We start from the raw sequence: 13300 nt of genomic DNA, 5'->3' as shown, positions 1-13300 counted from the left end.
ATTTTTGCTTTTGAATTATGCTTCTGAGGTTGGTAATCAACGCTAAGGCGGCGGTGGCCGCTAAAAACTGCATTGCTTATGAATAAAAACTATCTATCCTCTTGCTGCCAACGATACATTTTTTAACGTAAAGAGACGTAAGTATTACTGAAATACTTTTATTGATGGTAATTTCCCCAAAAAAAACAAAAATTATAAGACTTGTGGCCTATTTTAAGATTTTCGACTTAAGCTGTCTACACATTAGACAAATTATTGAAATAATAGCATTTCAAAGTGACATTGAAAAGAAACTTCAATATTGAAGCGAATATTGAAACCAATATTTCAATAATTGCCTACACACTGAACAAATTGACTTCAATATTAAAACTTCAATATTAAAAACACCAGTCTAGTCAGGGATTCACAGATCTTCTGGGATTTTCTTCCGTATTTTGTCAAGAACACCCAAAAAATAACCAAGTTGGTCAGAAGACTCCAGCTTCCTCCAGGAAATCCCACATCTTCTGGGATTTTCTTGTTCATTATGCCCAAAGCACTTCAGATACGTTCGATAGTCAGAGGATTCCTGGAGCTTCCTCCAAGAAATCTCAGATCTGGGATTTTTTTTGAATATTATGTCAAAAACCAGTCAGATACGTTCGGTAGTCAGAGGATTCCTGGAATTTCCTCCACAAAATCCCAGATCTTCTGGGATTTTTTTTTGAAAATTATGTCAAAAACACTTCAGATACCTTCTGTGATCAGAGGATTCCTGGAGCTTCCTCCAGGAAATTCCAGATCTTTTGGGATTTTCTTGTTCATTATGCCCAAAGCACTTCATATAAGTATAATTTTATGATACGAATTGGAATCCTACAGAGGGAACGAAGGCTTGTGGCTGTGGCCATCCAGTCCTTTTGCTCGCGATGGTAAACTCTCCTACGGTATGATACGAAGCATAATCCTGAAAGTCTGTGAGAATTCAAGTTATTAATTCTATTTGGCTTTTGTTTCTAATCAGAAGTGTTTTTGACATAATATACAAGAAAATCCCAGAAGATCTGGGATTCTGGAGGAAGCTGGAGAAATCTTCTGACCAACTTGGGTATTTTGGGTGTTCTTGACAAAATACGGAAGAAAATCTCAGAAGATCTATGAATCCCTGACTAGACTGGTGCTTTTAATATTGAAGTTTTAATATTGAAGTCAATTTGTTCAGTGTGTAGGCAATTATTGAAATATTGGTTTCAATATTCGCTTCAATATTGAAGTTTCTTTTCAATGTCACTTTGAAATGCTATTATTTCAATAATTTGTCTAATGTGTAGACAGCTTAACAGAACATCGTAATTCCCATTTCTTACACCCACCCCCTACATTCTGAAGGAAAGCTACATTAAAGAGAAAAAAAAAACGTTTTGTTAAAAGGATAAATGAATCTTCTTAAAATCGCAGCATAATACAGAAGACCAATTTCTTGATTTCTTGATCATAAATATTTCAGCTCAGAAATTAATTGAGGTCCTAATGAAATCCTTGATTACTATTGGTAAAAATAAAAGGGTCACTTGGGATCCTTCTAAAATGGTCATTGTCTGAAAGGATCAATTTCATTAAAGCAAATGGGTTAAATTGATCATTCTTTAAATTTAAAAGATCATTTGAATGATTCAAGTATAGGGTCCCTTACAGTGCCCCCTTAAAGGTTCCTTAACTTGAACCTTTCAAAAAGATCACTGTTTTATTTCTTCCATTAGATTTTCAAAAAAGAAAATCAGTGAGTAACTTTTTTTATTTTCTTTCTTTACAATTTGCGCATGTCTGAAGAACAATATTTTACTCAAAAGAATATTAATTTGCGAGAAAATAGCATGGAAAATTTTTCTACAAATTTTTGACACTTCCAAAAGGATCACAACAGAGATTTTTAAATGGATCAAATTGATCTTTTGGAATGATGATGATTTTCCAGTGAAAGAAAAACAATATCAAACCGGAAAATGAAACCATTTCGTTCGCTTGAATGCAATCACAGTAACACTAGTGATTATTGAGCACTACCGCGCAATTTTTAAGAGAAATTGTTGTGTAAAATCTTCCCTTGAAACGAAAGAGTGATCCTTTGAAAGGATCCTTCAATGACGGAATTTCAAACAAACACTTTGATTTCTGAAAGCATAAGATTTGCTATAAAATAACTCAATAAATTACAGTGGGACCTCGATAGAGTCAACCAATTATTTCCAGGCCTGTTGACTCTATTGGATTCGTTGACTCTATCGGAGCCCGAAAAAATCATTTAAAATGTGAAATATTGATATAAAGGGATACAGTAGAGTCTCGCTATAGGCCATCGCTCTATAGTCCACAATTTATCGACCGTTGATTTCAAAACACTGATTTTAAGTTAGGTTATGTTTTTTAGTATGCGACATGCATAATTATTTTAATATTTTTGGCAAACTTTATTAAGTAGTTGTGATAATTGTGATCCATAATGAAGAGAGCGAGGACAAGTACCACAATCGCAAAGAAAGTGGAAGCCGTGGAGCAATTTCAATACTTAAAATCGTTGATAATTTTAAAAAATTACATGGACTGTGCGACCCAAGTGTCAAATTTGAAACCAAATATGGACTATAGCGAGACTCTACTGTATTATTTTATGTTTGTACTAAATCATTGATAAATTCAACACGATAATAGAATATTTTAATAAATTATTCTATTTATTAAATTAATATCTGGCCCAAAAAAGTCGTGTGTTTAGGCAAAATGGGAGATTAAGGAATGATTTTTAAGAATCATTTTATTATTAGTAAATACACTAAGTCCAGAAATTATGCACATTTTCGGGACCGAAAAAACGCGCGAAATTGCATTATGCATATGCATAATGAAAATTTGCATACCCGCGGGCGATTTCTTTTTAATGAATATGCTTAAAATTTTTTGATTTTCTGTTCCTTATTTTTATTTTTGATCCAAATTTTCTTTTGAGATACTGATATTTTAAATTAAAAATGTAAGTTAAAATAAATTTACACGTTTACTTTAGAAGCGTAATTTGTATGATTGTTTATCATGTACATGTACATTTTTTAAAGAAGAGTAAGGTCTTCAAAAGTTCGAATAAATTTAGAAAAGTTTCTTCACTATGTTATACTCAAAAAATCTAATGTAAGTTTATTTGTAATTCGAGTTCATATTTTTTGTTTTTGCCATAATATTATTCACTTCCAAATTAATGATGGCTCAAAATTCCTTACATTGTGATCATAGATCTAATCAAAAAATCTTTAGAAAAGAGAACTTTTAATCGGTCAAAAAGCTTAAAATCACGTAAAGAAAATTATTTTGTTGGAAAATGATTACACGGTTAATAAACCTACGAATTTATTCACAAAATTACCATGTCCTTACATAAATATTTTTTCTTGTGTTCACAGTGTTAGGGCCTTGACAGACCTGAGGATTAGCCAAGAGATGGCTTAGCGTAATAATGCTCGAAATTATGGTTAAACTGCATTTCCATCATTTTCTACTAAGTCGTCTCTCGGCTTAAGTCGTAAGTGTGTCTAGGGCATTACGTTGATACACAATAAGACTGTTTTTTTTTAAATTTCGAAAAGATCACATTAAACCTTATAATATTATTAGTTCAATAATACAATAAAAGTTGACTCTATCGGAGTCCGTAGAGTAAAAAATACCTGTTGACGACTCTAATGGAGATTGACTCTATCGAGGTCCCACTGTAAGTTAAAATGTTTTCTTTTTTTTTAAACTTCAATCAAAGTCTCAAACTCTTTTGTAAGATCGATTAGGGAATTATGTAGTTTTTTGTTAATTGGTTTTATATTTCTTTTATGTTCGACTGTTTTTTTCCTCATACGCTTTTCCGCAATAGTAGGTATTACGACGAGTTCTCTGAATTCTGAATCATCATCCCTCCTTTCCATACAATCATTAACAAAGTTATTGACTCTTTAAAAAAAATCGAATATCATTATTTTGGCATTTTGCAGTTAAAATGATTTACTATTATTTATATATTATTTGAATTGCAACTATCAAGGTTATCAATTTTCTAATTTACATTTAAAAAATCAGAAATAAAATTTACAACAAAATCCGTTAAATCTTGCTATTTTTCGCTTTATATTTAAACTGACAGCATGTGGAACCTATTCAGCGCGCCATCTGCATGAAGCGAAAATCACAGTGACAGCTCTTTTACTTCCGGTAGTTTGTGAGTGAAATACTTAAAAATGGTACGTGCAGCAAAATAATGCTTTTTCTTGAAAAATAGTGAGATTTTCTCTTGGATTATTCTTTAAAAAGATACATAGAGACGTGTTTGATAAATTAACACCGAAAAGAAGGCAAAAACCGCGTTCTTTATATCGTAAAATCAATGTTGATGTTTTGCTCCATGTGGCTTGTGAATTCCTTTTAATTCTAGTATTAAAATGTGTAAAATCTTATTCGAACATATTCAAAATTGTCCTTCTGCATATGAATGAACCGTTTTAAATTTATAATCCAAGAGATGAGCCTCATTAAATGCCTTATCAATTTTATGTAGAACATAACCTCAAACGCATAACTCATCCGGAACATTTTTTTCTTGCAGACCAAGAAGAGGCGCAACGGAGGACGCTGCAAGCATAACCGTGGCCATGTAAAGCCAGTGCGATGCACTAACTGTGCTCGCTGTGTTCCCAAGGACAAGGCGATTAAGAAATTCGTCATCCGTAATATTGTGGAGGCTGCTGCCGTGAGGGATATCAGTGAGGCGTCCGTGTACACCTCATACATGCTCCCGAAGCTGTATGCTAAGCTGCACTACTGCGTCTCTTGCGCCATCCACAGCAAGGTCGTGCGAAACAGATCCAAGCAGGCCAGACGCATCCGGACACCACCACAGAGATCATTCCCGCGTGGAGACAATGCCCGGCCACAAAATCAAGCCCGCAAGTAGGGAGTAAGGAAGTGAATTGTGAGCAGGTGGTGCAGATGGAAGTGATTCAGTAAATTGAGCATCTCCGGATGCAGATTGAAGAAAAAATAAAGGCACGGCAGAAAAGCACAAAATTTCTTTTTAATTCAATTGGAAGAAGGAAAAATCCTTCTGGGACTTCACTTCAGATTTTGAGATTTTATTATTTGTTTCCTATTTTGATTTGATTTTAATTAACGAAAAAATTTACTGAGGAAAAGGATAAAAATTGAACAAAAAGGGTGTTTTAGCTAGTGGTAAGTGAGATCCTTATTTAGATAACTTGAAATACAACAAGTTTATTTAAAAAAGTTTCTAAAATTTTATTAAAAAAAAACTAAGAGTTTAGATTTAGATAGATTAAAAAACAGAGTGCACTTAAGTTAGCAAGCGATTAGAAGACGCCTAGCCTCTTTAAAAAAGCCCTTGTGTGGGTTTCATTCTGCAGGTTTAGTCCAGTTTCCGAATAGGGGGAAGTGGGGCAGCTTTGAAATTGGGCTTTTTCTTTTATTTTTAAATGAAATTGGACCTTATCGTGATAGCTTCACAAACCAATTGTGAAACTAAATTATATCGTGATAATGTCCAGTTTCATTTAAAAATAGGAGATAAAAGACCAATATCAATGCTTCCCCAATTCAAAGGTACCCCACTTCCCTAAGCAATTTTAGTGATTTTTTTCAAAATTTAATCTAAAATCATTTGCCTTTAATATTTAATCTTAAGCTTTTCTCAAAAATATTGTTTGATAGGAACTTAGAGAACTTAAGCCCCGTGGTATCACACTAGAGTGCAATTTTCGTCAAGAGCTTTTAGAAATGGATTCATTTCATTCATTTAGTGATAAAAAAGTGAACTCGAGTCACAAAAATTGATTTAAATAGCATAAATACGATTGATAATTAATGAGCAAATTAATGAGAATTGAGCAAATTTATAAGCAAAATTTGCTCATTAAATTTTCATCAATTACTACTTTTTTGCAGTCATTCGGGTAGTTTCTGCGCCACAATTTTAAATTGTGATAAAAAGTAATGCTAATACCTACTATTTATCGCGCACGAGATAGAGAAAGGACAAAAGACCTTGAAAAAGATCGGTGCAGAGGATAAGTAAGAAAAAAGCTAAACAAAAATGTGTTCGATCTACATTTTATATTCCTTCATAAACTTCTAGGATTTCGTGGTCAAATGAGATGGTGGCCGAATTAATTGAGGCTCTGCATCAGGAAACTGTCATTTAACAAGCTGTTTTGACACTTGACAAGCTGTTTATTGTCTTTGTTTTTACTAAAAATAGTTTTAATACGGTTAAAAATGAATTGAAATATTTCTCGTAAAAAATTGCTCACACTGAATTTTCAACTAAGAAATTTTAACTCAAAGCATACCCAAAATTTAACTAATTTAGTGTTAAAATCTTCCAAAAAGAACAAATATTTAGATAGAATTCATTATTCATTAAATATTGAAATGAAAATCAATAATTTTAATCAATTTATTATTAGTGTCCAGTTTTACCCTCAAAGTGTCCAAAATTAGAAACTGTCCAAAATTATAAGCTCTTACCCTAAGAGAAAAATTGAAATAATTTAAAGTCATACGTATTCAAAAGTAGGTAACTTTCCCGTAATAAGGTCCAGACATAAAAACCACTGATAAGCCCAGATAAGCTTATGGTAGCTGAGATTCTTTACAGGTGACGTCGAAATACGTGCACCTCGGGGTGTTTGCAACTCGAAATGCGTGAAAATACGATTTTGAGTCGAATTTTAGGAGTTCGTGTCTAGCAAACTGTTCTCAGCGGCCGAAACGGATAAATTTGGCCCGACGCAGTGCTCCGAGTTTGACGCATTTCGAGGTCACCTGTGAAGAATCTCAGCTACCATAAGAAAGGGCAACACAAGAAAAAAAGTTCATTGAAATCTGTTAAGAAACATGAGAGATAGAGTCCGGTCCATTTGAATATAGTTAAGGGTCGGGGTACAGTGGGTAGGAGAGACGAATGGGATCCACCATTGGAAAGGCCTCACTCAAAGGAAATACAATATATTAAAATTTCACCGAAATCGCATCATAAACACCGAAAATGCCAGTCAGGTCAAAACTTTTTTGAGTATAGCTCGGGTCAGGGAATATCGAGAGAGGAATGCTACCCATTGTTGGAAAGGTCTTAACCTCAGCTACAACATACTAAAATTTAAAGAAAAACCATCGTCTAGTTTTCGAAATATTCCATATCGATTTTTCGATTAATCGGACCTTCAATTATATGGGATGAAATTGGGGTGTCATAATAATTGTAGTACTCCACGAGAGCTTTCCAAAACACCAACAAAATCTTCCAAAAAGAACAAATATTGAGATAAAATTCATTAGGGGAGACCGGGGTAGAATTAGCCACGTATAGTATTAGATAGTGTTATCTTAGTTTGCCTGAGAAGAAATACTGAGGAAACCAGTCTTTATTCTAAATATATATTTCCCTTACTACTCATTAAAATATTTATCAGACTTACAGTCAATTGTGCTAATCCGGGCGCTTTGCTATCTGGATCGTTTATAGCCAATCTACTTAAAATAATATTTTTATACATTAAATAAGTGAGTGTAATCGACTCATTTCAATCTTGTGCCAGCTGGATTCTTCACTAAAAATTTTCTAGCAGTGATATTTTCGCTAATGACAGCCAGTTGATTGAAAACATTGTTTTTTCCTTGTGAAAAAAGTATTTTAAATCCAAAGGTTTAATTAAAAGTGAATTAGCGAAAAGGCGACCCAGTTAGTGCATGCTGATTTATTTCAGTATTATCATTATTTTATAAATTTTCTTTAATATTTTTGATAATTTTTTTTATATTATATTTCTGAATGAAACAGTGAATAATTCTATGGATTTTTTTAGTAAAAAAAGAATTTCATCAGTCCAAAAACAAGTGTTTAAGTAGCACTCTTCGGAAAACGATCCATTTACCCCACCTTACTATATGCAAACATTTTTTGTACAAATTATACGCAATCAAATATTTCATTTGGTGGCTAATCTACCCCGGTCTCCCCTATTCATCAAAGATTGGAAAAAAAATCATAATTTTAATCAATTTATTTTTTGGTGTCCAATTTTACCCTCAAATAGTCCAAATTTAGAAACTCTTCAGAATCATGAGCTCTTCTCCTGTATTGATTAATTTAATAAAATCTAATTCTCACGGATGTTCAGTATTCTAAATAATCGTCTAATATGCTTCGTGTCCATGATAGAGGTTACATCAAACACTCCAACAAATAGGCAAAACATGGTAATTCAAAAGCAACAGGTAGTATTATAATTGAAAATTTACTAACGTTCTTATGAAATTCATTTTTTTACAAAAAAAAATATAACCGAAACTTTTACTTACCTCAAAAAAATAAATAAAAGATTCTACAGTGCTTCGTCTGATTCGATGAGAGTTGAAATTTATGCCCAAAATCTAGAAAAGAAAAAGAGGAAAAATAGAAATTTATTGGATCAATTAAATATAAAGTGGATATTACAAAAGAGGGCTACATTTTATCTCATTTATAAGTACAATATTGAATTTTCTTATCACTGTTGTACGTGGAAATTCCATATCGTTTTTGCATGCTGATAGAAAAGATATGGGAAATATCATTTCCTCTATAAAAATCCAAAAAATTATATTAAAATTAACTAAATTTATTCCTTCCTGGCACCGGTTTAGAGCGTTATTTTTTTCTTTATTCCTTCTCATGCTCAAGTAACAATTCAAAATTATTTGATTTTCATTGAGAATCCGTTTAAAATGTGCCTAAAAAACCGCATTTTGCTCACAAAAACAATATAAAAAATCGCATTACGAAAATCCCCCACAAATATGTGTGAGTGTACATCAAATATAGAAGCTTTTAGCAGTATTTGCCTTCCCCATGACTTTCTGCCTCTGCAAGACAATCCACACCGTCCAGTTTCATTTCAACAGCCAATTCAGTCGCAAACGTCTCATCATCAGCATCGCGTCGGTTATTTCATTTTGGTTCTTTCTCCTTTCGCGTGAACACGGGCTCAATTGTATGTGTTTTGAGACGCAAAGAAGAAGGCACGAAGAAAACCAGAGAAAAAGACGTTGAAGAGCGGGTTTTATAAATAAAATCCAACTCTCAAGGCACCAACACAAATTGATCCCAAGAAGTAACAAGAAGTGCAAAAATACGTGATTTGAAAATCCATTGAGAAAAACTATTTTTTTTTGTGCGAAAAAAATCCCAAAAACGATTGAGAACAACTTTGGTAAATCAGATCAATTGCTTATTGACCAAAAAAAAAAGTTTGGGTGCAGCAACAAAAAAGAAAAACTGCCTGAAAGTGGTGGAAAAACAAGCAGGAAGAGATTCAGTGACGTGCAGCACAGTATTAAAAAAAAAAACCTCCCGGAAATTGTTCAGAAAAACTCCTTGGAGGCACTTAGAAACATAAGATCGACCAATTTCCCTCATGGTGTATTGAGAGTGACGATATTTAGCAATAATTTAATTGAATTTGTGACCCAAGAGACCGCAAAAAGAGCACGTTGGTTGTTGGAACCTCCAAGTGTGAAAAAAGGAGACAAACAAAAAGAGGTCGTTAACTCTCCTTCTTCTTCATCATTGTTTGCGTCCCAGGTGAGTCACATTTTTTGGTCAAATAATATTTTACAATTCACTCGAGTGCCCCAAATTTTTCTCCCAAGAGATCTCCCTTCAGTCACATCACACGAAAGGCACGGCAGAAGAGTTGGGAAAAATATTTGGTTTTCTTTTTTTTCACTAATTAGTCACAAAAAAATGCATCTTTGATGATTGACGATCAAGATACTTCCTCTTGAGCACTTTTGAGACAGTTTTTTGTGACCCATTTCACAAGAAAATTGAGCTTCTGAAGAAGCTCACGTTATAGTTTGAAATGTGATTCTATAAAATTGAAAGAGAATACAGAGCATTAGGTTTTTTTCGTCTTCTTAAGAAATATCTCTTCTATAAAACCTTATAGAAATTAGAGAAGAATTTCTGTCTCAACTAGAGCTCCAGCAATATGTAATTTAAAAAAAATTGCACATTGATAAGTTTTTCGTATTTATACAACATTTGAAAGGTTTAATTTTAAGAAATTAAAGTGTTTCATTCTTATATTTGAAAAAAAGCTTAAAAATAATTAGTTTATAAATTACTTTAACCCGTTACCGCCAAGATTAACCCTTTAAGGACGATTGGAACACCAGTGTCCCATAAAGAAAATAATTTTTCCTGACTATCTTATTTTTTCCTGATGTTTGTACGTAATTGCAAAGTAGAAGGTAGAAAGAATCTAGAATATTTTTTGCAAGTCTCCAGCTATTTGCTATATAATAAATTTTTAAGCTCAAAAATTACGAATTTTTAAATTCTCATAATGATAATTAATTTTAATTATTTTTTATACTCCCAATTTTTTTTTAAAGCAAAACCGTTTTGGAAAAAGAAACTACAATACTCAAACATAATATTTTTCATTAGAGTTAAAATTATCATTCAGAAAAATTACTTAAATTTTTAGGCTATTTTTGTCCCTATCGCCCATAGAGGTAAAAAATGCATCGAATCAGACACTCCTGGATTTTCTAAGGCTAGATATAAGACCTTTTACTGATTTTGTTTATCGGTCTCATTTTTATTGCTGATTTTCGGTTCGCGAAAACTGTCTCGTTGTTAAAGGGTTAATGTAAAGTTTAAATTAGTTTTTAAGCCAAATTTTTTTGATTTTAAAACATTAGAAGGTACCGGGGCAGAATTAACCAGTAAATGAAATTTTTCTTCACCACAAATTATTGAAAAACATGTTTGATTCAGACTGATAAATATTTTAATGAATAGGGAGGAAAGAAAAGCTATACAGTAAGTGTACTAATTTTCGGTATAGTTGTATGCAAGCGCTGAAGTTTCAATTTTGAAATGTAATATTTTTAATACAAGTAGATTTTTTTGTTACTTCTTTTTAAAAAGTATTGCTTGGAACTTTGTATACAGTTTATCGTCTTTATTTTCTCAAAATCATTATAAACAAAATTTAAAATGAATAAAAAAGTAGATATAGCTTTGGCGGCCTATTTCGGACACCTTCATTCTCATAATTCCTTGCTCTACCGAAATTCTTCCAAAGTCTTTTTCACATGATCTTGTTTCTCCAAGCGACATTTGTTATTTTTTCCATAGTATAATCTTTAGACTATGTAAAACTAAAAATTCATGGAAATTCGAGGAATAAAAAAAGTGGCCGGAATTGCAAGCTGGCCGAAATTTGGTACACTTACTTATTTCTTTGAAACATTAATGCTTGAATGCAAATAACCCATCAATCTGGAGACAAATTACTAAATCTAAAATCTTAAGAATTAGTAAAAATCGTAGATCTATATAAACAGCTATCCATCAAAAAATATCTTTTATTTTAAACTTTAAACCTGAAATTCAAGAAATTTTAAAATTCAATTGAATAATTACAGTAATTGCTCTCTTATCCATATTGAAGTTAGTCGGATGACATAAACGTTTTCATTTAAAATAGTCTATTTAGTTAATTTATCAAACATTTATTGGGAATGCTTTCAGGCTTCGCACATACTCCGACTTCACAACTTTTTAGATTTTTCCTATGTTTTTTTAACTCCTTAAAGGCGATAGGAACACCGGTTTCTCTTTTGCATCTTTTGAGACTTTGAGTTACTAAGGGAAAATATGGACATTTTGGGAAAAAATATAAATTAACCGATAATTTTGTTTTGTGAACGATCAGAAACTATAAAGACGTCCAAATCTAAGATAATTTTCCAGGAATCCGATTAATTTCTGAGCCAAGATAATTTGAAATTGTGAAATTGGCTAATAGAATATAGGGTAAGTATACCAAATTCCGGCCAGTTTGCAATTTCGACCACTCTTTTGTTCCTGAAATTTCCATGAATTTTTAGTTTTTGCATACTCTAGAGATTATGCAATGCAAAAAATAACAAAAAAATGTCGTTTAGATGAAGGAGATGATGTGAAAAAGATTTTGGAAGGGCAAGGAACTATGAGAATGAAGATGGCCGAAATAGACCACCAAAGCTATGTCTATATTTTAATTCATTTTAAAATGCATTAAGAATGATTTCAGATAAAATAAAGACGATAAACTGTCTATATTTGGAACCTTATAAAGAAAAAAACTCCTTATAAAGAAATAACAAAAAAATTAAATTTATATTAGAAATATTACATTTCAAACTTGAGACTTTGGCGCTTGCATTCAACTACGCCGAAATTTGGCACACTTTCCCTGCTGCAGTCCCGAAAGAGTTATAAGGGCTTCAGACCTGAGGGTTAGCTATATGGCTTAAATTTTCTAATTCCTTATCAGGTGAGATTTTTGAATAATTCGTTGTTCCGGATTGGATATTAAGGGTAAATTATCTATTAGGTTTTGAAAAATCAACAAAATTGTTTGTTATTTACATTTTTGATGCCTTCGGGAACTGGACTAAACCTCCAGTCTGAAGCCGGTATTAGGTTAATAAAGCTTTGTTTTTCCCGTGTTTACAGGTTTAAAGATTAAGGATAGAATCACATTGACGAATTATTTCTCTTACAGTTTTTTTGCTTACCGTTTATCGAATTTTCGTTTTATTTCTTCAATTTTCTTATATTATTTTCACCTAGTGCCACCGAGTATGAGATAAGGTGATACGGTAATCGAGAATCTGAGTAAAAATTGCAATGAAAATGCGTAAATTAGCTAAATACGGTGAGCATTTGACTGTCAATGTGATTCTGCCCTAAATAGTAACCCCAGAAAATTAAAATTTTCCGTGTTTACGCGTTTAAAGATTAAATAGTTCTCGTAAGAAGTTTTGAAATTAAAGAAAATTTAAGGAATTTGACATTTAAATTTTAGTTTCATTTTTGTGAAGTTTTTAAATTTCTGTTTAAAGATTTTTTATAATTTAATTTAAACTTAAAGATACTTATCGAGGAATGCGAATCAACGTTAAAAGATGATTTAAGGATCCACCGCTTAAATTATTTATCTCAGAATCAATGGGCAATTCTTAAAAATCTTTAATTTTAACTATAAATAAACTTAAATTTTGCTTTCATTTTATCTTTAAATTCTAGAAGGTATCTCAATCCTCTGGTTTGCGAAAAGAAAATGAAATTTAAGCTTTTCTTCGATATTTGTTCTGAAAGAGATAAACCCTTAAAATTACCTGCACGATATTTATTTTTTAATTCAAAATAATAATAATAAATTGCGAATAGAGT

The 13300-nt window shown here is 32.0% G+C and overlaps 3 protein-coding genes across 4 annotated transcripts in view; 2 read left to right on the top strand and 1 right to left on the bottom strand.

Moving 5' to 3' along the window:
* The first annotated feature begins 4197 nt into the window (after positions 1-4197).
* On the top strand, positions 4198-5082 carry LOC129803584 (40S ribosomal protein S26). Its single transcript, XM_055850275.1, has 2 exons — positions 4198-4259; positions 4622-5082. Exons 1-2 carry the CDS (start codon positions 4257-4259, stop codon positions 4967-4969), a joined length of 351 nt encoding a protein of 116 aa, XP_055706250.1. The 5' UTR covers positions 4198-4256; the 3' UTR covers positions 4970-5082.
* Positions 5083-8305: 3223 nt separating this feature from the next.
* The window catches only part of LOC129803583 (protein BUD31 homolog), a 37525-nt gene continuing 32530 nt past the window's right edge, over positions 8306-13300 (bottom strand). Inside the window, exon 2 of the mRNA XM_055850274.1 lies at positions 8306-8460. The gene's annotated coding sequence lies outside the window, so the exon portion shown is untranslated. The remainder of the gene's footprint in view (positions 8461-13300) is intronic.
* LOC129803558 (unconventional myosin IC) overlaps positions 8952-13300 on the top strand; it is a 36300-nt gene continuing 31951 nt past the window's right edge. The window contains exon 1 of one of the 2 annotated variants that reach the window (XM_055850215.1): positions 8952-9646. The gene's annotated coding sequence lies outside the window, so the exon portion shown is untranslated. Of the gene's footprint in view, positions 9650-13300 lie in introns of both variants that reach the window. The other variant, XM_055850213.1, reaches the window with a different exon arrangement.

This window comes from Phlebotomus papatasi, chromosome 2 (assembly GCF_024763615.1).
Source record: "Phlebotomus papatasi isolate M1 chromosome 2, Ppap_2.1, whole genome shotgun sequence".
In the NCBI taxonomy this organism is placed as follows: Eukaryota; Metazoa; Arthropoda; class Insecta; order Diptera; family Psychodidae; genus Phlebotomus; species Phlebotomus papatasi.
Note: the sequence above shows the minus strand (reverse complement) of the source record. Positions and strands in the feature narration are given on the sequence as shown.